General features: G+C 42.3%; 1 protein-coding gene across 1 annotated transcript in view; it reads left to right on the forward strand.

The window, feature by feature from the left end:
* Positions 1–26,275, forward strand: part of KIF26A (kinesin family member 26A) — a 94,693-nt gene that overhangs the window by 8,837 nt on the left and 59,581 nt on the right. The window contains exon 2 of the mRNA XM_058806600.1: positions 22,050–22,550. Within this exon, the coding sequence (XP_058662583.1) occupies positions 22,185–22,550 (366 nt within the window). The 5' untranslated portion in view covers positions 22,050–22,184. The remainder of the gene's footprint in view (positions 1–22,049; positions 22,551–26,275) is intronic.

The raw sequence follows: 26,275 nt of genomic DNA on the forward strand, positions 1-26,275 counted from the left end.
AAATGTGATACTTCTGGCTAGGCTGGGCATTGAGTTGGCTTTCAGCATGAAAGGTGAAAGAGAAGAATTGGTACTGGTTCTCACAGCAGTCAAAAGGTTATGTTTAAATGTGTTTCCTGCTTTATTGCAACATATAATTTGTTACAATATGGTTTTTGTTGCTGTCTGTGTGTATAAATTGATCAGTGCTGATTGTTCTGTACGTGGGCAGCGTTTGGCTTTGTGTTTGAACTCATTTGGGATGTTAAATCTACTCAGTTTGTATTGTATTCTGTTTTTATTGCCTTATGTTGTTCTCACTGTATTGTATGTTGTAGCACGTATTTACTCCTTTTGACATTGCTGCTTTTCTCCTTGATCTCAGAGTGGAGCAGTTTCCTGCAGCTTGCATATAGCTTTATCAAGTAAAAATTTCTTTCTAGGGGTTGCCTGGTGCTTTTGCATGGCTTTCATGTGGCTCCTGAGGAGTTCAGGAATGGTGTCTATGCCCAGGGTACGTCACATGGCCTTCAGCAGAGTGGTGCTGCTGGGTGTTTTGGAGGAGGTGACACTGCTGAAGTGGTTGAGATCAATGGCACTATGCCAGCCTGGTGGCACATGTCCAATTCCCACCCCAAAACAGGGCAGCAGGAGCTGTCTCTAGAGACTCTGTGTAATGTGACAGTCTTTACAATTGTCAGAAACTTGAGGACTAACGAGTGGCTTGTGTGATCAGGAAGTGTGGCCATCCTTGTTTCAATTACTCTGCTCCTTTTGGGTCACCCATGGTGTTCCCATAGTGCTGCCCTGGGAAACCTGGTTCCAAGGAAACACTCATTAATCACAAGACACAAATTTGCTCTACAAAATTTGGCCTTTGAAGGATGGAGGTGAGGGATAAATGTCTTTGCCACTGTCATTTCTGGGCAATACGTGGTGCTGCTTCTGGTCAGTGAGCAGAAGATGGAAGGGCTGGTTTGTCCCAAATACGCTTTCTAGATGATGTTCCTTAGACTTAGTATGATCCACAGGCACTGCAGAGCTTTTATAAGATGTCTTGAAAACTGTGCTGTGGGCCAGACATGGGGCAGGATTTGGCCTATAACTATTTTGCCTGTAGCTTGAAATTCAAAGTTGAACCCAGAATCTGCAGTTAAAATGTTCAGGTGTTAGTGTAACTTGTGTAACTGTAAGCTGTGAACTATTTGTCTTTCTCTGAAGATTTTGTTGCAAAGGCAGGCAAATACATTTGACATTCCTCCAACAAGCTCTCACAAGGGTAATTTTGTGTAGATGATTAAGTGGCATGGAAACGCTGTAAGATACTGTCCTTTTGTGGATTTTGTAAAGAGGAGATACAGCTGAAATAATTCATAATATGCACAGAATCTGAGCAGACTGCTGAGAGAGCTTCTTTCAGCAATTACCTGTAAGAATAAAGTAAAAAGCATTTATTATTGATACTTGCTTTTTACATATGAAGAAATATTTCTTCTGATACTTTTAATTTTTTATTTGTAGGCTCCAAATGAGTGTAGAGCAAGACAAATGTGTTCAAGGAAGAAAAATATATGAGTTAATGTATTAAGTTTACATATTTTTCGTTTGATGGATTTATGGTTTTTAATTACATCTTCATGTCTTGCATTGGGATCCCTGGGGGCTCTTTCTGAATTTCATACTTGTACTCTTGTACACATGAGATGCTTTAAACCTGCCACCTCGAGCAGCCTTACTGCTGCTTGACTGACCTCTGCTGAAGTTGCTTGTTATTCAAGTTTAAAATCTGAGACATCCACCAAGAGCTAAATGATTAGAAGAATATTTGTGTGCTTGAGAGAGTTTCTCATGCTGACATGTCGTGAAACACAGGCTGTGAATGGGTTTCTCTGATTTTTGTGTGGAAGGTGGAGTTTGCGCTCAGCGTTTGCTCAGTTGGTCACGAGGAGCAACACCCTGGCTGAGTGTTACTGGGTCCCTAAGGGCAGTTTGGCAGTGGGAAGTGGTCATGTCTTTGGTAACAACCCTTTGGGGAGCCGTGGCTGGTTTTAGGGAAGAGTATTTCCAGCAATACATTATCCTGAATGTACATCTCCCTACTTCTGTCTCCGGTTGCATGCGACACTGGATTTTCATTTCATAGCAGTTTGCATCGTGGTTCTTTTATTGACAGAGGAATCAATAACCTGTGTTAACAGGTGGAAAATGAAGCCTGTTTGCTCTGTGCAGTTCCAGTTGATTTACATGGGTGAATTGCAGAGGAAGCCAGGCTGCAGAACTGGTCAATGTCTGTGTTCCCAGTCCATCTCTCTGTGTTGGTATCATTACCTCCGTCTGCTTTTCTCCAGCACGTCCTCTTCATTTTTCTGTTCAGTGGGAACATAATTACCTGTTTATGTCTGTGTGTGGAAATAGTGCCAGGATCTATTTGTTGTAACTAAGATGCAGCTTACTGAAGAGGCAAAAACCTCTGGCTGACAATATTCAGGCTTTCCAAAAGAAACTTGCCTTTGGGACTGACAGGGAGTGTGAACATTCAGACACAACTTGAGCTCCTGTTCTCAGATTTGTGCTCTTTGTTCTTTTATTATTCTGGTCATGGCTGCTCATAAGCACATGCAGCTCAAGAGTAAAATAGCTCTGTTTATGCTGTAAGAATTTAGTTGGGTTTAAGCTTCTTATTGCCAAGTCTTTTGAAGACATGAAAGATGTGTTATATACAGGGTTGGCTTTCCTGACTCACCCTGAGTTCTTCACTGAGTGTTTTATTCCTGTGGGAGGGTTTGGCTCTTGGAGGATTGGGTGCAGTGAGAAGTGTGGAGTAGATAGTTAAAGAACTGAAATGCAGAACACTTAACTCTGGTAAGTGAACACAAGTGAGAACACAAAGACATTGTCCTCTGAGGTGATTCATTGGAAGTCCCTGCTTTTTTGTTTTATTTTTACAATTTTTATTTTAATTTCTCTTGCTAGAATCATAGAATATCCTGAGTTGGAAGGGACTCACAAGTCCCAACTCCTGGCCCTGGAGAGGATCACTCCAAGAATCATACTACACTGGTCCAGGCTCAGTCTGATTTTACCTTCTTGTGACTGGATCAACAGTCCTGTTTGCTAGTGTTAGAAAATTGCCCATGGCATTCTGTCCTTCCAAGAGGCTGTGCTTGTGCTTCCTTTGGGAAAGAAAATTGTCCATGGCAATCTGTCCTTCCAAGAGGCTGTGCTTGTGCTTCCTTTGGGAAAGAAAATTGTCCATGGCATTCTGTCCTTCCAGGAGGCTGTGCTTTCCTTTGGGAAAGCTGTGTCACTAAGCATAATGGTAAGAAACCTGCTGCTAAGGAAGTGAGCTGAAAAATGTCTGGTTATTCAACAAGAAAAAACATAGATTCACTGAGTGCAAAACATACTTCTTTCTGTACCTGAACAGGATTTCTGAAATCTGTGCAGCAACAGAGAATTAAGGTAATCCTGATCTTACAGAGTGAGTTAACCCAGGAGTGATTCTTGGAGTGATCTGTCCAGTGAGTTAACCCAGGAGTTTTGCAGCTCAGCTGAGCACAATGCAGGAGTGACATCAGTGAGGGATTAGAATAAGCTTTGTTATCTTCAAAGGCTGTTTACTCAGTGGCTGGGGAATCGCTGTGTTTGTAGGCAGAGGTAGGCAATGTCCTGGGGCAGGTGGGAGCTGACAGCACTGCAGAGAGCCCGTGGTGTTTCTCCTCCTGCATCCCTGCATTGCCTCCCAACCTGCTGGCTGCCACTCCTTCTGTGTACTCCACCCATACAGAGGCCTTTAAGAGATTGCCAAGGTTATTTTGGGTGCTAAACACTGAACCCAAGCAGTATCCTTATTTTCTGTAAATCCTGGAACAGTATCACTGTTGTATTTTTCTCAAATATAGGAAAACCTCTAAGTTTTCCTTAAAATAGTGGTTATATAGGTACTTTAAAAACCTCAGAGTTGAGTTATGACGATAGTTACCTACCCTTGGGTATTTCAGCTATTGCTTGTTATCACATGGAAGAAATTTGGATATAGGTTTTTGGAGGATTCTCGTGCAGCTCTAGAGTCTTTTCTGCAGAATTCCTTTTGACAGCAGTTAAGTTACATCTGATCTCCAGAAAGAGGACAACCTGATTTGCAGATTTATGTATAAAAACAGCTATAAACTTAATTTGAAGCCCACTGGGATGCACATCCCACATGCAAGTGTTTTGCAAGTCCTTTTTTCCTCAGGAAGACATCCCTGTAAAAGTGGTCTTGAAAGCGAATTTTCGCCCCATTGGCATTTTTCAAAAGACAAAACACAGATGCAGTGTTCCAGGCAGATATATTTTTGTTCCCAGCTGTTTTGAATGCTCATTTGATGTTAAGTCTTTGTTCAATCCAGTCCTATGTCATTAATGACTCTGGAGTAAGTAGGTATGCAGAGCTGGAGGAAATCCTGTTTTATGTGTTCCTATTTCAGGAGAGCCCCAGAAAGACTTAACAATAATGCAGCTCAGTGAGGTAATGGGTAAACAGTAAGAAATAAAAGGTGCTTGTTCCTTACTGAAGCAGAAAAATAGCTTATGAAGCATAATGTTGTCTTTGATAAGTGTAGATAATGTGACCTGCCTCAGTCTGTGGATTAAGACATGAACTGGGGAAGGTGAAACGGCTTCTCATAAAGAACCTGTCCCTCTGGTTGTGAAGGAGGTGTCAGCAAATGTTCAGCAGGAGCCCAGCAGAGTCACAGGAAAGGCTCGCCCTGCCCTCAGTGGTCAGTGAGCTCCCACCTGAGGTTGGGGTTGTGTTGTGCATTCAGCCTTACCCTGACTGCCAGGTGGGCTCTGCTTTCAGTGGTGCAGAGCAAAGGTCTGCTGGAGCTTGGATCTGTAGGTGTCCTCTTCATGGTCCTCCCAAGATGCTGTGGGAAGGAGAAAGCATCCCCCAGCTTTTCCTTCCCTTTGCTGAGTGAAGTTTAGGACAAGTGTTTGTTTTTAAGAGGAACCAGGGTTCTTCTAGGAATTTCTTCATCAAGTTCTTGAGAAAGTTAAGGCTGGATGTAGAGCTTCTGATCCTGGTCAGTGGATGGATAGCAGGTTAAAAAAAAAAAAAAACAGGATAACATTTTGTGGACTGTTTTTTTTTTTGAGAAGAAAATGTGAAATTGTTTCGTTTTCCCATCATCCAGCTTCCACAGCAGCATGGTGTGAATACAGCAAAACATCTGAGCTCCAGCCCACTCACGCTGTGCTGCAGGCCTTCCCTAGGGGCCCAGGGCAATTCAGCTAGCATTACATTTTTAGATAAGCTTACCCCATTTAGCACATGCATTTTGATCAGCCTGAGATTACAGACTGGTGGCTTGCATGAGCCCTGGCGTTGGTGTTCCTTAGACATGCACTGGTTTTATTAGCATTAATCTGGTGTGTGCACTTCAAGCCAATTTTGAGTCCCTCTCTATCTTCATCTTTTTGCTGCAAAACCAGAGAGATCCCCTTTCTTTGAGTGAGTAGGCAGAATCATACTTGTGACATATTTTAAGACTGCTTAGAAGATATAAACTTATTTAAGTGCTTGTGATTTATCTGGTTGTGCTTTATTTGATTCCTTAAATGTCAGCCACTCTGAGCAGTTCTAGGATTTTCCTCCTTTATTTGGGAAGTGTCAGTTGATGAGAAGGCAGCTGATGTGCTGAAAGCATCACTCCCTTAGGAATTTGGTGTGTGAAGTGTTTAGCTGGGAAGAAAGCCTTGTGACAATTACCCTTTTGTTTTTGTTTTCTTTGCTTTCCCCCCAACCCCTAAAAAGCTTGGGTTTTGCCCTGCTGGTTTAATGGTTAAAGAGTGCTGCAGCTCAGCTGTGCAGTGCCTTTCAGGTAGTGAGAGGTATCTGAGGAATGAGAGGGATCCCATGGGAATGCCTGGCTGGCCCTTGGTTGACCTAATCTGGTCTATAGATAGTCCCAGTTCCTGCCAAGGGAGCAGCTGCTGGGGTGTGAGCCCTTCTGCCGCGTGGGCATGAGCTCCCTACCTGCCTGAGGTGTGCCTGCCTCCAGCTCTTTGCTCTCCTCTGCTCCTGGAGAGGGCAGCTCCTTCAGGAGACCTTGGCAGAGGTGGGAAGAGCTGTTGGAGCCCCGATGGCAGGAGGGAACTGGGGTACTGTCCTGGTTTAGGGCAAATTTGGGAGAAAACCTCCAAAAGGGACCTCTCCAGAAAGCAAACCCACACGGCACTTACCACCAACCAGTTTGGGAAAGATTCCTCAGAGAGAAGTGAAAAGAACCTGTTTATTTAACAGTCACAGCACCCCCAGCACACAAAATGAGCAATACTGGATGACACCACTCTTTCACTGATCTGAAAAAAATGACAAATTCAGAAAGTCTCTCTGGGGGTGCTCGCTCTGTTCTCAGTCCCTCAGTGCTGGGGCAGCTGCTGCCCAGAGTAGGCCCCGCTGGGCCACAAGGTGCAAACTCTCGGGGTTTGCCAGGGCCCAGCCCGGAGCAGGTTTGAGTAGGTCTGAAAAAAGGAAAAGAAAACAGTCCAGGGAAAAATTCAGACTGCTTAGCTAAGCTAACTAATGAGCAGAAGCAAAAAGCAGGAGCAAAGCAGAAGCAAGAGCAAAGTGAAGAGCCAAGAAAAAGCAAAAGCAGCACCATGTACTGCCCCGTCTGTGTGTCCCACCAGATGTGGGGGAGCAGGCTGCAAACCAAACCAAAACATTCGCTCTTCAGAGCCAGTTGTGATGGCACAGAACATGATATCCAGCATAAAAAGAACACACAGATGGGGATACAAGCATCATAACGTCACCCTAGGACAGGTACCTGAGCCCATATTCTGTAGAGGAGCAGCTGATCTGGCTCCCTTATGCACACAGTGCTCCTTGGTGCAGTGTTTAGGGGAAGGGAGGGAAGGGCTGGGAATGCATTTGGCTCTTGTGGCTCTAGGTGGTCAGAGTAACCCTGATGTAAGTTAGAAAGTTTCTTTTCCCAGCCTGGCGGTCAAAGAAGGAGTCAGAGCTCTTAATTTCTCAGTCTTAAGGTTGTTTATTGTTTCTTATCTATAAAATTCTTGCTCCTGACCTGCTGAGGTCCGCTCAGCAGGACAGTCAGAGGCATTCTGGCGACCTCCAGGTGGTGTTATCTTTTTATACTAAAAACTACATGTACAGTATTTACAATTACTTTCTAATACCAATCGCCTATGTTGAGCTCAGTGAACTTCTACTCTTATCCAATCTGTAAGTGCCAACATCACAGCAGAAGATGGAGGCTAAAAAGAGGAAGGAGAAAGGCTGGACATGCCCAGGTTCCTCCATTTAGCCCCCTGAACCCCCATTCTAAAAACCCCAAAAATCTATTTTTCACTCTGTGATAAATTCACTGTCATTCTACTTAAACTTTTGTGGCTTGCAGATCTTCATATAAGGTTGGTAATTTGCTCCATGGGTCATAATCAAAACCACAGGGGTCTTGGGCTCTGTGCCAGGGTCTCTGAGCCCCCTGGCAGGGGTCCTGGCATTCCAGGACAGCCAGAGGGATGTCCTGAATTCTGACATTTGGCATCATGAGCTTGGTGGAGATGCCTGGTGGAACGTGCAAGGTGGGAGGTGGCTTGAAGCATCTCCCTCTCCTAGACCCCACTGGCTGTGTACCGGCTCCAAGAGGGGCTGCAGGAAGGATGGAAACCATCCAACTGCTGCTGCTTTCCAGAAACACTCGAGATCAGAGTCTTACGAGTGTGTATCACCTCTCATGTATCTTGCTTGTTTCAGGCTATGTTGTGATGGCGGTCCTGATCATTATCTCATTTTAATTTTCAAGAGCATGATGTATGTGGATACACCTACTGTGCTCAGAGATTTCTCTGTGAGATTAGAGACGTGTTTAGGAAATTAGTAATGAGAGAAAAACACATAATTAAAAATGATATCAGTTTGGAAGCTCATCCATCTTCAGGCAGCTTGCTGGAAGAGAAAGGAGTCTTACACAATACCTAGTGGTGGGAAAATGCATTTGGCTCTCTACATTTTAAACAGGAAGGAACTATTTAAGTGACAGACTTACAATAGTAATTGGGGCATTTACTTGAGAACACTGGATAACATTGTAGCTGAAAAATATTGCAGTAATTCTGTATAAAGTTAAAGTAAGTAGCTCTTGTTATATTTGTTTACTTTGAATGATGCCTTCACACCATTTTAAAAAACTTATTTGGAGGCTTTCTAAAACAATTGGGTAATTGTACTGAAAATAGCATTCATATTTTGAGGTAGTCATATTTACATATGCCAAATATTGTCTGCAACATAAGGATGCACACGTAACAATTAATTTGTTTCCTGAGATATGCAATTTTATGTGAAATGTCTTAAATTCAAAATATGCAGCAGAATTCTAGCTCTTCATCCCCAATGAGCATTATAAAGTTGCCATATGTCTTAAAATGTGCTCAGCACAACTGCAATTGTTCAGACTGTGAATTTCCTCTCATTTTATGATGAAATCCTTAGTTTAGAATAATTTTATTCCTTAGTAGGAGAAACACCATTTGGTCATATATGGTTCATTATAAAATGTGGTAACTTTTGAGCATTTCAAGCACTACATGTGCTTGATTTGAGTTTTTATGCCATTTTTCATGAACAATTAGCAGTACCTTGTCATTTTTGTCATGAAATGCCCATAAACTTAATTATCTTCCTGTTTGGTCCCACTTATAAACACAGAGAAAACTTAAGCAGATGTCAGAGCAATAACCAGGTGTACGTTGTAGTACTTTGCAAACTTTTAATTGCTGCAGGGATGTTTCCTAGTTAATGGTTGTGTTTAAGTGCTCCTATCTGTTGTGCCTTGTTCAGGGGTGTACCTTACATGTGGTGTGCTCAGGCTGGTTTATCCAGTGACAGCCTTGGAGTAACCTTGCAGAGGGATGTGCTTTTTCAGTTGTGTTGTTTGTAGTGTAGTTAGCAAAAGTGCTGAGTTGCTGGTGGTGTAGGGTCCTGCGTGATCAGGTACTCTGTGATCTCTGGGTGGGTGCTGGTGGTGGCTGATGAGTGTCCACCTCTCCAGAGGTGCTGATCTGGGAGTGTTGTTATCTGGGAGGATGGACAAGGAGGATGAGGATGGTGTGGCCAAAATGACTCACCAAAGGTCAGCAGTTCTTGATGGTGCTTGGAGCAGGGGGCCATTAGTTGGTGGCTGAGGGACCCTTTGTGTCTCAGAGCTGGAGGTCAGCAACTGACCTGAAACAGCCACCACTGGCACCCACCCAAAGATCACAGAGTACCTGATTACACAGGACCCTACACCAGCAACTGTGGTGGAGAGGGTGGGCAGCTCCTTGGCATTCCCTGTTGTGCTTACCCATGGAGAACTGGCCTTGCTGGAGGGCTGTGAGGGGAAGCAGAATCTTTCTTTATAGCCTCCTTGGGGTCTGTGCTGTTGTGCATCAATGGGGAGATAGAGATATGGACTGAGGATTTCTCCAGTTGCTCTGTGTTCACTGCCCAGAAGCAATGGCAGTGCAGGAAAAGGAGACCCTTGATTCATGACCCTGTGCAGTCCTGCAGATTTGTACCCTGCCCAGGCCAGAGTGCCAGGATTGGTTCTGAGATATATTATGTATTGATGAAACAATGACAGACATCATCTTTTCCCAGGAATTAAATAATTGCTTCCTGGATGAAAGGACACAACATCTGGCTCTTGGGTTTCATGTATTTTATCATGTAGATGTAACTGTTTGCTTTGTTCCTGCAATAATGTTAACCTACTAATGTATGGAGCTGTTTCAGGTCAGTGAAAACCTGCATATAAATCTTTATTATATGCACTTGATTGTCTTTAACTCTTTATAAGATATAATTAGCACCCAGTAATCATGTTGTGGTGCTGTTTCTGTGATTACCCTGGTAGTTAGTGTGCAGTGCAATCTTGGTTTTATAGATGGAGCTAATGCTAACTTGATTGGAATAAAGGACAAACAGAGGCCTGTGCTGTTGGCCAGGTAGTTTTCTCACCTTTCTGCTGCCCAGTTCCATTGCCTCCTGCAGTTCTGAGATGTGGCTTCTGACTCAAAAGCTGTGATCTTCAAAATGTGGTGCTTCAGGTTGAAGTGGGGTCACTTTCAGCAATGGTGTCTGTGGTGGGAGGGAGGAGGATTGTGGCAGGTCTTCAGGGCTGGTAACTTGGCAAAGCACTAGTGCCTAGAAATGTTTTGATCCTATTGTAGTGAATAGCTGCTAGTTCCTGTTGTTGTTTCTGTTTTGATTGAGTGCCCAGCTGGTGTGTGGTGCAGATAGGATGTTGGGGCAGGGAAAGGAAGTAACTGTCAAAAGTGCATCTCCCTCAGGAAAGCAAGAATGTGGAGGCATGGTAGAATTGGGGTTTAAATAGCACTTATTTTTCCTTGGTTTTCATAGTGCACTGACCATATGCAATTTTCCACATGCTGGGTAATGGAAAATTGGCCCCAGAGGAAGCCACTTTGTAAGTCAAGTTTGGGATTATAAAATCAATCACTCTTGGGTCACTAATTGATGTGGAAGATAGGAATTTCCTATACAGTATGATAAGTTCATTGGTTCTCTGGCAGGGTGTGTACAGTGCTCTGTTTAGCCAACGATATTCTTTCCTGGTTCTGTTGTTAACTCAGGAAAAGCATCAGGTCATTTACAGCTACACCCAAATTGTGGGTTTGTTTCTGAGTAGTAAGTGGAGGGTGGAGGGAATTTCTCATGTAGGATCTACATGTGCTTTATGCAGTTTGTTTTCATCTCTTGTGGCATAAAAGCAAAGCTTGGCAGCTGCGTGGGAATGATCAAGATTGATTGCTCTTGGTGTTAAGCATCTTGTATCTCTGAGTTTATATCAACACTACCCTTTTTCCAGCAGCAGCATCTGGCTCATTGGCAAGCTCTGTGGACAGTTGTTTTGACCACTCTGGAGATGCCTCTGGCTGTCATGTGGCTGCTGCCTTGGCTGGGCTGCTTTGTTATTCTAGCTGGTCCCATTTTCATTTATTTGATTCTGATGAATTGCCCCTGAGACTGTAGTCTTGGATAAATCTTGCCTAACACTCTCATGCAGGAACTTCTATGAGATGCTGATGTTAATTTATTTCAGTGACTTTGCTGATGGAGCTTGGAGCAGTAACATCCCAGCCTGTGCCTTCTGTGCAGGTTTTCCCTGTGAATCACAGCATCAGGCATGTGGTGTAAAACACACATCTTTGAGCATATCCTGCAAAATGGCTTTCTCTGAGACTGGAGCTGCAAGCATACATCAGATATTAAGAGTGCACAGTGAGTGCCTGGAATGGTGCTGAGTGTCCTGGAATCAGCCACTTGGATTTTTCAAGCTGACCATTGGGAGCAGGGTTTCTGGCCTGGCTGATATAAACTGTCACAGCAGCAAAGAGTAGTGTGTGTCAGTTCTGGATTTATATCTTCAATTGCTTTCCCTACCTGCTTGATTGTGTTTTTTATTCATATACCGTGTACTTTAAAAACATTATTTTTTTCAGAAGTACTGTGGGTCTGGAAGACACATGGGCTTAAATAAAAGTGAGTGTTTCTTAAAATATTAAAGCATCTATTTTTGTTAAAGAAGCCTGTCAGGTTCACTACTTCTCATGATTGAAATTAGCAGAGCTGTGATGTGCAGGAGGTGGGACAAGGTACTTTTCTTCACTGCCTTTTAACTCTGGTGATCTCTAGAACTGCTTCAGTGCTGTCCACAATGGGAGCTATTTGACAAACTGCAAGATTTTACAAGGATGTTAGCAAAGATTACACAGCTGGTTTTAAATGTGTATTTACATCTGTAATGATAATACTAAGGCAACTTGGGTGGCAGGGTTTTTTTAATGCTTTAGAAATGCTAGAAAACCTTCTTTTAAAAAGAATGGGGAAGTTTTCACACCAAGATTTAACTTAAGTCATCACCCATCAACTATAAACATGCATTTCATGGGCATTTTATGAAATAGAGAGGCAGGCTGGTGAAAGAGTTCGCTGCTAATTTGAAATTAGGAACGGGGATGTTTCAATTTAGAGGGAGATTTAATGACTTTGCATTCAGTGTGAATGTTGCCATGGATTTCTTTAGGGCCCAAGTCTCACTCTGGGGCTGTAATTTCTATTCTTAAAAGAACCCTTTCTTCCTCTGTACTTGGCCTTTTCCAGCAGGTGATGAGGCAGCTTCTTTTCCAAGGTCCCAGAACACAAATTAAAATAAAAACATCCTTTTATGTTGTACCTTCAATTGAGCGGAAACATAAATGTATCCTATGATGTTAGGCACTGTCTACAGTTGTGGAATTTCTATAGAGGTAATGTAAGATACAGTAAATGTTTAAGAGCCTTGTTAAGTGTGACTGGTAGGATAGCTAGAGCCTTTCATCTCTTAGCTGTTGGTTTTAATAGGATCTGGCTTGAAGGGTTTTGAAAGTTGTTGCCAGGTATTTGATTGCTTTTGTGTCTCAGGAGACAAGGCTTGTTTTGTGTGTGTGTGTGTGTGAGGAGCCTGAGAGAGTTTGCAGAGGTGTTTTTGCCAATCATCTCTGGGCATGTCTACGTGTGCATGTGTTACAGGCAGACATAAGCTCACTTTGCCCTTGGGTTTAATATGTTTATATCCCGTGCCTTAGCACAGTTTACAAACCCTATTACCAAGGCTTTTGAGATGCTTTGAGCATGGGCAGAGTGGGTTTTTGTCTGCCTGGGGGCATAGCCCCATGGATTGATGTTTGTAGAATACAGACCTTGGGCAAAGGGAGCTGCTCCTCTTTGATTACACCAGTCCTTTGCATGGTGAGAGGTTCCACATCTTGCAGTGTTCACAGGACCACTGCAGGGCTTCCTGACAAGAGGGTTACAGGTGGATATTGATCACCAGACTGTTGTCATTCCAGTCATGTGAGTGTGATTTGTTGGCTGATAGAGGCAATTCTTACCCAAGCCCTTCTGAGAGCTGCTCTCAGTCTGTTCATCCCCACCTGGATTGGTCCTGGGGCTTGTCCTGACCCAGGTGCAGCACCAGCACTTGGTCTTGTTAAATCTTGTGAGATTCCCATTGAATGGAGCTTGTGGAGCTCTCTCTGGATGGCATCCCATCCTTCAGGTGTGTCAGCTGCACCACTCAGCTTGGTGTCATCTGCAGACCTCTGAGGCTGCCCTCAACCAGCCTTAATGATGTTAAATAACACTGGTCCCAATACAGACCCTGAGGGACACCACTTGTACCTGACAGATGGGAGTAGCTGGGCTTGCACCCTCTAATTTAGGCATCTCATTTAGGCAGCTCTAGAAAGCTGCTCCCTGAAATTGTAGGGAACAAAATGTAGCAATACTATGTATCTGTAAAGGAAGATTGAAAGTGGGCTATAAATGTAGCATAATTAATAATAAAAGATAGTTTTGGGTGTGGTGATGGTCGCTGTATTTGACAGAAGAATTTTTCAAAGTGTATAGAGGGTCACAACGAGGACAAGAGGTATGAAATTAATGTAGCGATGATGCAAGTTGGAATACTTGCTGTGAGCAAGATAGATGCCTATTAGTCACTATCAGTAACTTACACTAAGTAGAGCAGTATTTTGAACTCCGTGGCACTTGGACCCAAGCAGCAAGTCTGTGCAGAGCTATGTTACTCATCTTTCCAAAACTAGAATCACAGGGCTGGGGAATGATCTTCAGATCTTTAAAAAGTAATCCAGCTTTCTCCAGTGGAATAGGGTCATCTGTCTCTTGATCACCTCCCACAGATGTTTTTCACCTGCTCTTTAGATACTTTCAAAAGAAGAAAATTTCTCAACACCATTCTGTAGCAATTGCCAGTGCTCACTTACCTTTGATAGTTTTTCTTGAGTTATCTTTGCTTAAAAGTAGAATGATTTCCTATTTTCCTTACCCAAGTGGATCTAGAAGGCAATTTTTTACCAAGCTGGATGAACAGCTTGGACAGGGAAGTAGTGTCTCATACATGCCACCTAGTAAGCCAAGGAACTGAAGCAGACTCTTCAGGCACAGTGTGGCCAGCTTGTGGTTGAGGAGTTACAGATGCTCTTCATCATTCCTTAACTATTCATTACTGTTAGGTTTTTTTTTTCCTTTTTTTTCCCCTTGCTTAATTCAAGGAGAAAAAGTTAAAACTCAACTCCACTGCTGTACTTCCTAAATTCAAAATGTAAACCCAAAATTTTTCAGCAAGAATTTTTTTTTTTGTGAAGCAGTCAAACTGAGGCAGTGAAACTTAATTAAGGTGAAGAATAAGTGCAATCCAATTTTGTAATAATAAAAACTGCCTGGTGTGCTAACTGTGCACTGTGTGCAGTAATTTGTAGCTTGCAAGGAGTGCACAATGGGGCAGCCTTTTGGTTGTGAAGGCTAAATCGTTTCTGTATGGTCTTCAAGTATTCATTTGCCAAGTAATTGATAAAATGAACAAGTGAATGAGACACTGAGAGAGTGTGATCCAATGCCAAGTGCTGGTTTCCATAGTTGATTTTAAATCTCCATTATGCTAATGATGTTCATTTGGAAAATGTGTCCACTCCCTAACTTCTGCCGCTCAGTGTTCTGTTAATTGGATTCAGATGGTTGGGCTGAAGCAATGGTAGGGTTTGTACACAGAGGGGTGTTCCAAGCAATTTTTTCTTTTTCCTCTGCAGTCTTTGTAAGTTAGAGTTGCTTTCACTGTGGCTGGTGTCCAGCTGTTCTTGACCTCCCTCGTCAGAGGTCTGTCTGATACAAATGGGCACGGTTCTCCTGGGACAAATGAAGTTATGATCATTTATTTAGAGATGCTGAAGATCTCATCTGGGGCGTGACTCCTCTCCCAGGGCATTGGGCTGGCTGGGCTGGGTTGCTGGTCAGAGTTCATCAGTGAGGGAGTTCTCTTCACCAGGCTCACAGTGCAATTTGTAATTCTGGAAACAGAGAATGTGTTGACTGACTTCTAATAGTAGGAAGAGCCTTTTGTTTCCCATAAAATGTTATTAAGAGTTGGTGTTTCTGAGGCATTTTGACAAGGCAGCATGTTTCTGTGTAGTGGTGCTGTGCTCTGATTTTCATCCCCATGCTGAAATTCAGAGCTATTCCATTATCTGGGCAGCCTCACTGAACTCAAACTGTATGTGGGGGTTGGTGGCATTCAGTGTGATGAAATCAGCATCAGTTTCCCAAGTAGCTGTTCTAACCCATGAGCCCTTGGCTTGCTTTGAAGAGGAAAGAGAAATTGTGACTTTTTATGCAGTTGTGACTCTAATAAGCAGAGTTTTTATAATCTGATTTACTGTGCTCATAGGCTAACCAAAATTTATTTCCTGGTTTCAAAGAAAAAATAATTAGGGATGGAAACCTCTATCTTTTAAACTAAAGTGTCTAATTTCTGTAAGCGGATTTTGTCTGAATTTCTGAAAGTCAGCTTCATCCAAGTGGTTATTTCTGAAAGTAGAACCAAACAAAGGCTTTTAGACATCAAGTATTGTGTGGTGATAGATATGCTACTGTTTCTACACATACTTGCTGCTGTTCCAAGTGATAATTCTTTTCTGAAGGTTTATAAAAGAAATAAGAGGGAAATTAAAAAAGACACAACGTGTGTTGGAAGATGGTGTTTTCACATGAACAAAATTAGTACTGAATTTACATTGTGAAGTTATAGTAAGCCTCAGAGCCAAGAGGGAAAATTAAAAGATTACTTAAAACCAACAATAAACATGCAAATTAAAAGTCATAAATTTTAAATGAAGTCATACACTATTAAAAATAAGCATAAAATTGCATACTGGTTTGGATGTGTAGTTTATAGAACACACCAAATGTTAAAATTGGATGAAATTAAGAAAAACATTTTGCAAAGGCAAGTAAAATATCTGTTTAATTAGATTGTAAAGAAAGAAGATTAAAAGTAATATTTTGTGAAACAGTAATTACTGTTTTTCAGAAGTAGTCAGGTTGCTGTGTGTTGATCTAAATTTACCGGTGATAGCAGATCTCTTTGGGGTCTTTTGTTTTGCTTGTGTCTTTTAATTAATTTAAATGGCAACCACAACCTTTATTTTGTTTTCTTTGCACTGAACACACTGCATGGCTGTTTGCTCCAGCACTCTGCCAGCTCATGAAAGCAAATCTGGGAGATCAGCTCATCCCCTCTGGTTCTGAGAGGTTAAAAGCCAACTCATTGCAGGGGACTATCCAGCAAGATAACAGGAAAGGCAGCTGAGGCCATTGGGAGGTGGGCTGAGGTGCTGATGGGAGCCTGAGATGTAAATAAACCAGATTGCTCTCATTTCCTCTTTCCACTGTATTATGCATTCCAATAGCACCATTCATCTTTATGACAGACACCTATTGCTTTAACTTTACTGCAGGCCACTGAAGTACATTAAAGTGGGCAGGAAATGGAAATAAATAGAGTTCAGTGGAGCTGCCCAATATCTGAACACGGCGCAGTCGTTTTTAGTGCGGGGTCACGCGGTTTGGAGCAGATTTATCCTATTACCTGGCTTTTCTTAGAAAGATGGGCCCTGTTTACAAGAGATACCCTGTAATTTTTTTTATAAGTAAGAAAATGTGCTTGGATTTTTATTTTTCTTCCAAACTCTTTGGGATGGCAGAGATGAAAAGAAATTGGGTTGGGTAGAGTCAGGGGGATATGTCTGTGTGCACAACCTCAGGTTGTGGCTGGAAACAGAATAATGGGAGTGGGATTTGAAGAAATCCTGCTAGGAGATAGAATGGGAGGAGGGCCACAGCCCACTGGCTTAAGTTAACCTTCCACCTAAAGGTAGTGAGACATTACTGTAAAGAGGCCAAATGGAATTAGGCCTTAAAAATGTATCTATGTTTTTTCCTAATTCCTGCACATATTGCTCCCTTTGGAAATGTGCATTGCTTTCCTGCTTGTTCAGAGGAATGCTTTCAAGGACAGTGAAGTTACACTGCAGGTTCTAGTGGAGTCCCTTAACTCCCAGGAGATGGGACTTCAGGTGAATTCTGTTTTTGTGAAAGCTTCATGTGTTTGTTTTTCCTTGATTGTTTATATTCTGATAAGATGAGGTCAGTGACTGAATGAATTAACAACATGGGTTACTTGGAGACTTAAAGCTCATATTTTCACTCCCTTGAGATTAGTCAGATAGTTGGAAACTTCTCTAAAAAAAAAAAATCATTAGAATTGTTTTTTTTTTTTTCCCCCTTGATTGCATTGAACGCTCTCTGGGTTTGCTGAATATAGTGCTTGCTTTTTTTTGTTTGTTTGTTTTCACAATGACTGCTATATAGTTGAAAGCAGACATCAGCCTTCAAGGTATTTGTCAGTATAGAAGATACAAGGGAATATTTCACAATGTCTTGTAAGATAAAAACTAATTTGTAAGCAGCACGGCAGAGATCTGGAAGGACAATTAAGACAAAAAATCATTAACATTGATTCTTGTGCACTGGGATAGTACATTCCTTTCTCCAAAAGCATCTTTTTAAAATGTTGTTCACCTCAATCTGTATTTAATTATATATTTCAATGTGACATTCAATGCTTCTTCTTTCTCTTAAATTATATTTATATCAAGACTTTAATTCAATTCAGAATACTGCTCTGGATACACTCTCACTGCAGAAAGCAGTGCCAGGCAAAATTGTGGGTAATTACTGAGGGTGGTTGTTGGCAATTTGACTTTTCATCATTTGTTCGTCATCGTTTGTTCACACTCTGTGCATAGTTCCTCTCAGAAAGGATTAGGTTACAGATGGGTGGGTATTACTGCAGGGACTTCTTAAGTGAGAATCCAGATGCTGTGCTGCCTCCTCTTCTCTTGCTTAGTTTGGGAGTTAGCAGTCAGTAGCTGCAGGTAAGATTCAAAGCTTGTATCTTTGTTTCTCTTTTTCAGTGGGAAAAACCTCTCTATTCTTTCTTGTTAGTTGAACAGAAAATCTAACTGCTAACTCTGAGTACATGGGAAATTACAGATTGAGCTATAATTTCAAAATAATTTAAATGCATTTATCAGTGACAAACTGCTTCAAGTTCTCAGAATAGTTCAGGTCCAGGAAGGTAATTTGGTGTTTCATGCTTTGAAAACCTGGCTGTGACTTTGGTGTCTAAGCTGTAGCAGGGATTTTTGGTGACACTGGCCTCTGGCCATGTCCCAGTTGCTGTGAGTTATGTCTGTAGTTTCAAGGGCAGTGGTCTGGAGATGTGATATTTTACAGTTGTGAAATGTGGGTTTTGTTTGTGTGCCCCACATGCAGCACGTGGTGTTACCCCACAGCTGAGACCCTGCTGGGTCCTCCTTGCTCTCATGTGGAGGCAGCAGAGCTGAGCTCTTGCATCAGAGAGGGAAACTTCAATTACACAGACTGTTTCCTTCCCACTGTTGCAAGCAGCAACTTCTGATGTGCTTTCAAGTCTCTGCTGCTTTTCCCTGCTCCTGGTTTCAGAGGTAAAGCCTGAAGGCAGGCTTTGGGCTGAATGTTCCAGTGCTGAAGGAAATGGGTGATTTGCCAGTGTGTTCTAGCTGGAGCACAATCCTGGTTTTCCAAATTTGCCATCCTGAACTTGCAGCCCATTTCTGTGAGCTCCTCTCCCGTGGGCAGTTTGCATGTGTGTCTCTAAGCTCCCAGCAGCAGTTGGCAGCTGGCTTGTGCCTGTAAGAACTGCTTGCTGAAAAGCAGTGGTAAATTCAAGCATTCAGGAAATTTGTCCTCATATAAGGACATGTAATTATCTCATGCCCTGACCTTGCTGGGGGCTGCTGGGCTCCTCAGTTCGTAGTGGGACCATTTATTTTACAATTCTAACAGTCTGTGATGTTTGAATATCTAAAATTTTTATGCAAAAGTTAACAACCTGAGTCTGAAATGAGGGTTTTGGGAGGGGAAGCTGTGAATGTTACAGCATCACAGTGTTCTGCTTATCCTGCGTGTTGAGGGGAAAGAAGAGCATTTGGAAAGTAGGTGTCACAAAGACAGCATAGTTTATTTATGGTGTGGAGGAACAAAAGAGTCATGTTCTTTGTAGCACAGCAGACTAAAGAGGTTTTGGAGCAGTGTTTGGAACAGAGGCTTATGTTTTGTATGTTTAATTTTTGTGCCATTGCCCTCAGCAGTTTGCACACCCCCTTTGTTTGGCCGGCCTGTCTGCTGGTGGAGCTGCAGCAAGGATGGCTTTGGCTGCCTCACCCCTCCCACGTGTGTGTCACACATTTGGTCACTCAGGTTTTACTTCTTCCCTCTGTTAAACACGAGAGTGTAACTCCCAGCCCAGCCTTGTTAGGGTGTGAGCTGCTGGAGCAGGGGCTCCCCAGGATCAGGCATTGTCACCAGGCAGGAAAACCTCTTTAATGAGGCTGGCTAAACTTTTAAGTCATGGTTAATGTTTTTAACAGTAACTTGTGTTTCCTCTGGCCTTCACGCCCAACCATTAGCCAGGTGTTTTTGTCTCTCAGAGTGGAAAAATAAAAGTAATCTAACTCTCCAGCTGGGCCCTTACTGAGGTGGAGAAGGTTCTCCCCAACTGGAGAAGGCTGGCCACAATGCCAGCTGGGGGTCACAGAGGCTGCATGTGTGGGTTAAGAGGCTCCTTGTAAAGCTTGGCAGAATATAAGCATTGGAAATGAGAGGCCTTTTTCTTTTACTATAAATAACTTAAGAGGTTTAAATTTGGCATGCTATGTGCCTATAAGCTTTGCTCTGTGTAATTTTCTAAATATATATTTTTTAAAATTTATTTTTGTTCCCCCCTTTATTTCCCCTTGATTTCTTTGTAACTGTGAGACAGGCCTGACTCTGATCTGCCTTATGCTGTAAACTGTGTTTATGGAGCTAGAATTGGGGTCATTAATTTTCTTTACATCAAAAGAAGTAATTTCTTTTAAATGAGAAGCCTGTTTCACCTAGTAATTCGCTTTAATTGCTTATTTGAAACTTTTGACATTTGATAGCAATTTAAACATTGCCAGATGAGGCTCCTGCAGTTGGGACGTGCAGGTGCTTCCTTGTGTGCCCAGCTTGGATCAAAGGAGTGAGCCCAGGGATGTGCCTGCTGCAGATGGGGCACCCAGTGCTGGAAGGTGCTGTGTTTTTGGGCTCTGTGAATGGATGCTGTGTGTCAGCCTCAGCAAGTATTTGCTCAGAGGGCTCTCCTCCCTTGGAGAAGTTTCTGAGGAGCACTGAGCACGGTGCTGTTTGTTTTTCTTGGGAGATCGACTGCACGGCCTTTGTTTTCCCCGAGGCTAAACAGAGCTTGCAGCACTGAGTCTCTGTTGTTTTTTTTTTTTTTTGAGTCTAACCAATAGCACTTTCTGCTGAAGGGATAGAAAAAAGTTTCTAAAATATTAATTACTATTTTTTTCTGACTAATGTGTCTTAATTTAGTATTACCATCTTCTGGGAGATTTGGTGGGAAAGAATTTGCTCCTCGTGAGGATAAGCAAATGGTGCAACTTCAAAGGCATTTTTAGCAGGATCCAAACCTCAATAAAGAGAAGAGACAAAAATGAAACAGTGTCTTTCACTTCACTTTTTATGCCGATTCACTGTTGTGAATCAATTTATTGTTCAGCCAGTGGCAGGAGAAGCTTTTCTTAGCCTCAGAAGTATTTTTAATTTTAAGTCAATAAACAATAATTTAGATTATTGCAGAGAGAGCAACTTTGATCAATGGCTTTTGGCTGTGGAATAATGTGATGCTAGATATACTTACAGTGGTTTCTATCCACACAGCACTGTGTCTTGTGAGAGATTAAAACCATTGCAGGAGTAGTCCAACAGCTGAACACGAGATAAATTCTGTGCTACTGCTGCAGAAGTTAAGCAGTATTTTAGTGCTTTCTGAATTCAGAGCAAAGCCAAAGTACCAGTGCCAAGACTTCTTTAAAGAGTTTTATTGATGTGCATTGTAATTAAAACCAGAATGAGTTTTCTAATAGGACATTCATTTCCTAGAGAGCAATTGCAGCTTGGCATAAAGTAATACATTTTTAAAAACAAGTGCCAATCTGGGGATATCCCCAGCATATGTTGGATGGCTGATTTACCAGCTATGTGTGTCCTACTTATTAACAAGAAAATTAAATATTTTCATTTGAAATAATTATACAAATAAACCTTTGGCTGTGCTGTGATTTCATTAAAACCTCAATTGTTTAGAGAGCTCTGTGAGGGTGTGTGAAGTTGGGTCAGTTTTGCTGCCTGGTGTTAGGCTCGATAGCAGATTTACGACAGGGCTGGATTTAATCTCTTGACTAATCTTTACAGTAGCAGGCCTGGGATGGGAGGGCGTTTGTGTGTTGCAGGAGATAGGTAACTCTATCTCTGAAGTGGAAACACAGTGCTGGGTTTTAAAATGTCTTAGCAGCCTTAAAATGAACTAGCCAGGGGCTGGTGGGGAATTGCTCTGTGGAAACTAAATAGGTGTTGCTTTTAAATCAGCGTCTTAGTGTGCACATTGTCACACCTTCACACATGGCTGTAGGGTCAAATCTATTTGTCATTAAAGCAACTGTAGCAGAAGGGAATATTGCAACCATCTGGGTTGCAAAGATCAGAAATAACAGTCCTGTGGGCAGCACCATGTAAACTGGCTTTTATGCCCCTTGATTCATCATTTCCGAAGGTAAGGGCAGCAGGACATTTACCAGGTCACACATTAATTTTTCAAAATACTTTCAAGTCTAATTTCCCTTGGTTTCTGATGGTGGTATGCCTTTGAATCAAGTTATATTTGTAGGTTCAGCATCTCAACTAACATTGTTCTTGAGCATGGGAAACACGGGTGCTGTAGATGTCTCCAAAGGAGAGTTAATTAGAAGAATGGGCAGTTATCAGGAACGCTGCAGCTCCACTGTTTAATTCTGATGATAATTTTCATGCTGGGTCTAATACAAATGAATTCACTTTTGGTTTATTAATCCACTGTGGACCTGTTAGGGTATTCAGCAGGAAAAATGCTGAGAGTTACAGAACAGATTTAAAGTACTTCCGTGAGTGGAGAGCAAATCAGAGAACTTTGGTTTTTCCTCTCATTTTTATCTTTAACTGACCATGTTTTCCCCCCGTTTCTTCACTTCTTTAGGACCCACGATTATCAGCTTTAATTTTTGACAAGCTTCAAGTGCCTGACTACTTACAGAAGAACAGGAATGAAGGAGAGAGCAGATGTGAAACCTGTGCCACTCACTTGAACCAGCTGAAGCAGGAAGCCATCCAGATGATGCACACCCTCAGCCAAACCAGCTACCCGGAGATGCCCGACCTCCCGCCCGGCGCCACGGCAGTGACCAGCATGGTACCCAGGATGGTCACTGTCTCTTCCCAGAGGGACCTGCCCCTCCTTGCTGGGCAGGTGGGCAGGCAGCCTGGGAAGTCTCCCAGTCTCTTCTCTGCGGCAGAGAGGAAGAAAGGACTGGGATGGTCTCAAGGCGTGGGCGGCTTTCCCAACTCCAGCGTTCAAGTGACGGTGGCCCCCAGCGGCCTCAGCGGTGCCCTGAGCTCTGTCACCATCCAAGCTCAGCAGTACCTCGAGGGCATGTGGAGTATCTCCAGAGTGAACAGCTTCCTGCCTCAGGCTTGTCTAGTAAGTTCTGATAATTCAGCTCCTTTGGTTTTGTTTGCATGTGTGTGGACATACGGAGAGATACAGATAAAATTTGAGATCTATACATATTTATCTTTGTGGAGATCAGCTCATGATATTCTAATCCATTTTTTTCAAGCTCTGAAGAGTTAAAGAGCTTTGGAAGATGTTCTGTCAGATGTCACAAGGAATTTGCTTTCTTATCTCACGTGGTGGAATCCTTTCCTCAGATGTTTTTGCACCTATTTTAGCTTCATGTATGCAGGTGATGTTATTTGTCTGTCACATACCTGGTAACTCCTTTAGAAAAACACAAAAGGCCAAGTTTGTCACACATGAAGCTCTGGGAGCTTCATGGGATTATATCAAAGGTAAACTTGACCCTCAAGTCTAGTGCAGAGCTTCTAACTCTGTGTGCAGTTCAGCAGTTGCTGTTGATGGGCTGTGATGCACAGCATTAATCTGCAGCTTAGATGTGTTGCAGAACAGTTTGCTGCTGAGGAAGGGGCTCAGGAGGTTGCTTCAGAGCCACATGCCTGTAAATGTCACTGCACTTGGATTTTCAGCCTTGATGTTGTTTCCCCGTATTCTCTGTACATTGTAAGAACTCTTGTGGGAAATGGAAAAGCTTTGTAGAGGTGCACATTACCTTTAAAAGCAAATTCTTTATGTGGCTATCTAATGGGACTGTGCTAAGAAGAAAGATACAGTGCATAGCTGGTTTTGACTGAGATTTATTCCTGACCAGTTTTCAAGTAGTGAATGGGGGAGTGTATGTAGTAATGAGATGTGTACAATTTGAAGTAAAGGTTTTCACTTAAAGATGACATAACAGATCTTGTGGGATCAGGTATTTTGGTGCCAAGCAGCTTTAAATTTAACATGATGCCTTATGTGCTGTTCTATGTAAACACTACCTAATATTGCTCGATAGCTTCAGCTGGTTGAGCTCCAAGATCATCAGAGATAAATATTTGAGTGCTGCTGTGTAACATTACTTTTTCAGGCTGACTTGTGTTTCCTTCCAGAAAAGGCTTGGAGGCTTGATTCCTCCCTCCCATACTTTTCTCTCTTAAGGAAATTTGTGAATTCACATAAATTCCACCTCTGAGGGACTAAAATCCAGTGAATCTCTACTGACATCAGGTCACTCGCTAAGAAAAGGGAAAATGGCCAATTCAGCTCTTCATGGTTTATAAGGAACTTCTGCTATGAGAGCTTTTCTCTAAAATGCTGCTCCATGCATTAGGAATCAGTTTGGCCATGTATGGTATCTGATGTTACCTTTAAATTGCCTTCTAAGTTTATTGTATATCACAGAAATAGGGAAGGAAAAATGGGAAGGCTGCTGGGCTAAGAAGCCTGCACTCTGAAAGCAGAAGTATTTCCATTTGTCTACTCATTCTTTGTCTGCCCTTATTCTTGTCCTAAATAATTCAGTAACAGCCAGCTGCAGATTTCTTCCTGCTTAACCATGCTGACTGATAGATGTGGTCTTCCCTAACCACTATGCTATTCTAAGATAAAACTGTTGCCTCATTTAACCCCTGTGAAGGAAAATGTGTATAATGCAGCAGAGCTTAAGTGTGATTTAGAAATGTGCAAAGAAACTCAGTAGCCTGGAAAACAGTGACCTTTAAGGAAAGGACAAACACTCTGAGTGTTGGAGGCAGCTTGGATGTGATCCAGTCATCTGCAAGGATCATTTAGATTTATAAGCAGTTTTTGGAGAGAAGCTAGTCTTCAGTTGTTTTATCTCTCCTCTCTCTTTATTTATTTTATTCATTTAAACCCAAATGTAGTGACTGCAGACTGTGAGTGCATCTCTTTCCAGATGGTGCTTCTTGTGTCTGTTGGAATTTCTTCCACTGCCTTGGGTATTGTTAAGGGCCTTGTGTCTGATGAAGTTGTTTGGGTGGGTGAGGCAGAAAGTGCTTCCCCTACGCTCTTCCCTTGAGGAATCACAGGTGTTGAAGGAAACAGGACTGGAGAGATTCCAGGAAACAGCTAGTCTGGCCCTTGTCTAGGATAGTATCCACTGCAGGACATTCTTGTCCAGTGCTTATCTTACATAATTTCACAATTATTCAAAGACAGGGATTTTCCCAGTTCTATTGATTCTCACATCTGAACTTCCTTCCCTATTAGAAAAGTTTATTTGGTTTATTTACTTTTTTTTTTTAACTGGTTAGAGAGATAATTTTGTCTTTTCTTTTCTGAAGTTAGAGGCAGGGTTTAAGTTTGAGATTAACCCAGAACAGAACTGTTCATACACATACTTTTAGTGATGTCTGTCTTTAGTAATACTTCCTGTCTTGTGGAGCAAAGCTGGTCTGGCTGGAGGAATTCTGGAGCAGGACTACTGCAGTAGAAAGAACAGCACTGAATGTACTATTTATTAAGTGTGACTGGATTTTGAAGACTTCAGCCCCCATTTGGGCAACATACTGCACAAAAGCAGAAGTAAAAGATGGCTCTTTTCTCAGGGAGCTTCCACTCTTGGTTGTGACACCATTTATTTTTACCACTCTGTAAATACTCCTGTTTCACTGGGGATCTGTATTTACTTATACCTTTTTCCCTTACCAAAGGGTACTTGAAACAGGTGCTGAACTCCCTGGTGGGAGGCTTCTACCCAATGCCTACCCTCCCAGTGATTTAACTCACTGCTGCATATGAAGTGGACATGATTAATTTTGCAAATCTGGGAAGACAAAAGTAAAGGCTGGGGTTCATCTCAAGTATTTTTAATTGTCAAAACCCCAGGTATTTATTATAACCTGATTACTGAGGCTTCCTTTGGGGCTGTGGAAGACCAACAGGCACTTCAAAGAGATGCTTTGTCCTTCTCATCTTGGATGTCTGTGTTGGCTTGCCTTGTCCACCAGGGGTGCCTGTGGCTTCCAGCTGGTGCTGGTGGAGCCCAGGTAGGTCATGTGGAGTGAATCCTCTTTTGGATGCAGCCTTCTGTGTCCCCAGTGCCTTCTGAGTGTGAAAACACACCCCAGTGTACATCTGCCAAAGCTCAGGGGACCTTGCAGCTGCACACATTTCTCCAGGATCTGTATTTTTTATTCATGGTTAGTTCTAATAGTGACAGTAGGGAAATTGTCTGTGGAGAGGAAAAAAAAAGAGATTCCTCTCATCTCCCTCCCTAAACTCACATGTATTACCTTGTTATGTCACTTACAGTTGTGAAAACACTTCTGGGCTGAACGCTGGGGGTCAGAAGTGCAGGACATCGTAAATTTTTAATATGTGTTTGGAGTTCAAGTGTGAAAAATCCATTATATAGATTATAAATTTCTTGAACAGGAACGTGTGTTTGAAGCGTAGTGTGGGTGCTGCTCAAATGAAAATAATAACCATGGGCTTTGGGAGCTGTAAAGAGGAACAGTAATTAAGGATCTGGAGGAAGGTTCACGGAGGGGAAGCCTAGGATTGCAACCAAGGTGCTAAAGGTGAAGATGTAATCAGCTGCTTTACCCAAGTGGCCTGTTGTGAAAAATTACAAAAAATAATCACCAGCAGCAGTGATAAGTTGTCTGAGCAGACAGTGAACACAGTGCAGGGGAGGGAGCTGGTATAACTCTGGGTAAAGCAGCTTATTTGTGCTGGACACCTGACAACTGTAATTAATAAATATTTTTATATTGATGTTTTCAGTTCTTGACCTGACAAGTGACTATAAGGTTACTACTCAAATAAAAAATAACCCATTAGCA

This window comes from Ammospiza caudacuta, chromosome 6 (assembly GCF_027887145.1).
Source record: "Ammospiza caudacuta isolate bAmmCau1 chromosome 6, bAmmCau1.pri, whole genome shotgun sequence".
Lineage (NCBI taxonomy): Eukaryota > Metazoa > Chordata > Aves > Passeriformes > Passerellidae > Ammospiza > Ammospiza caudacuta.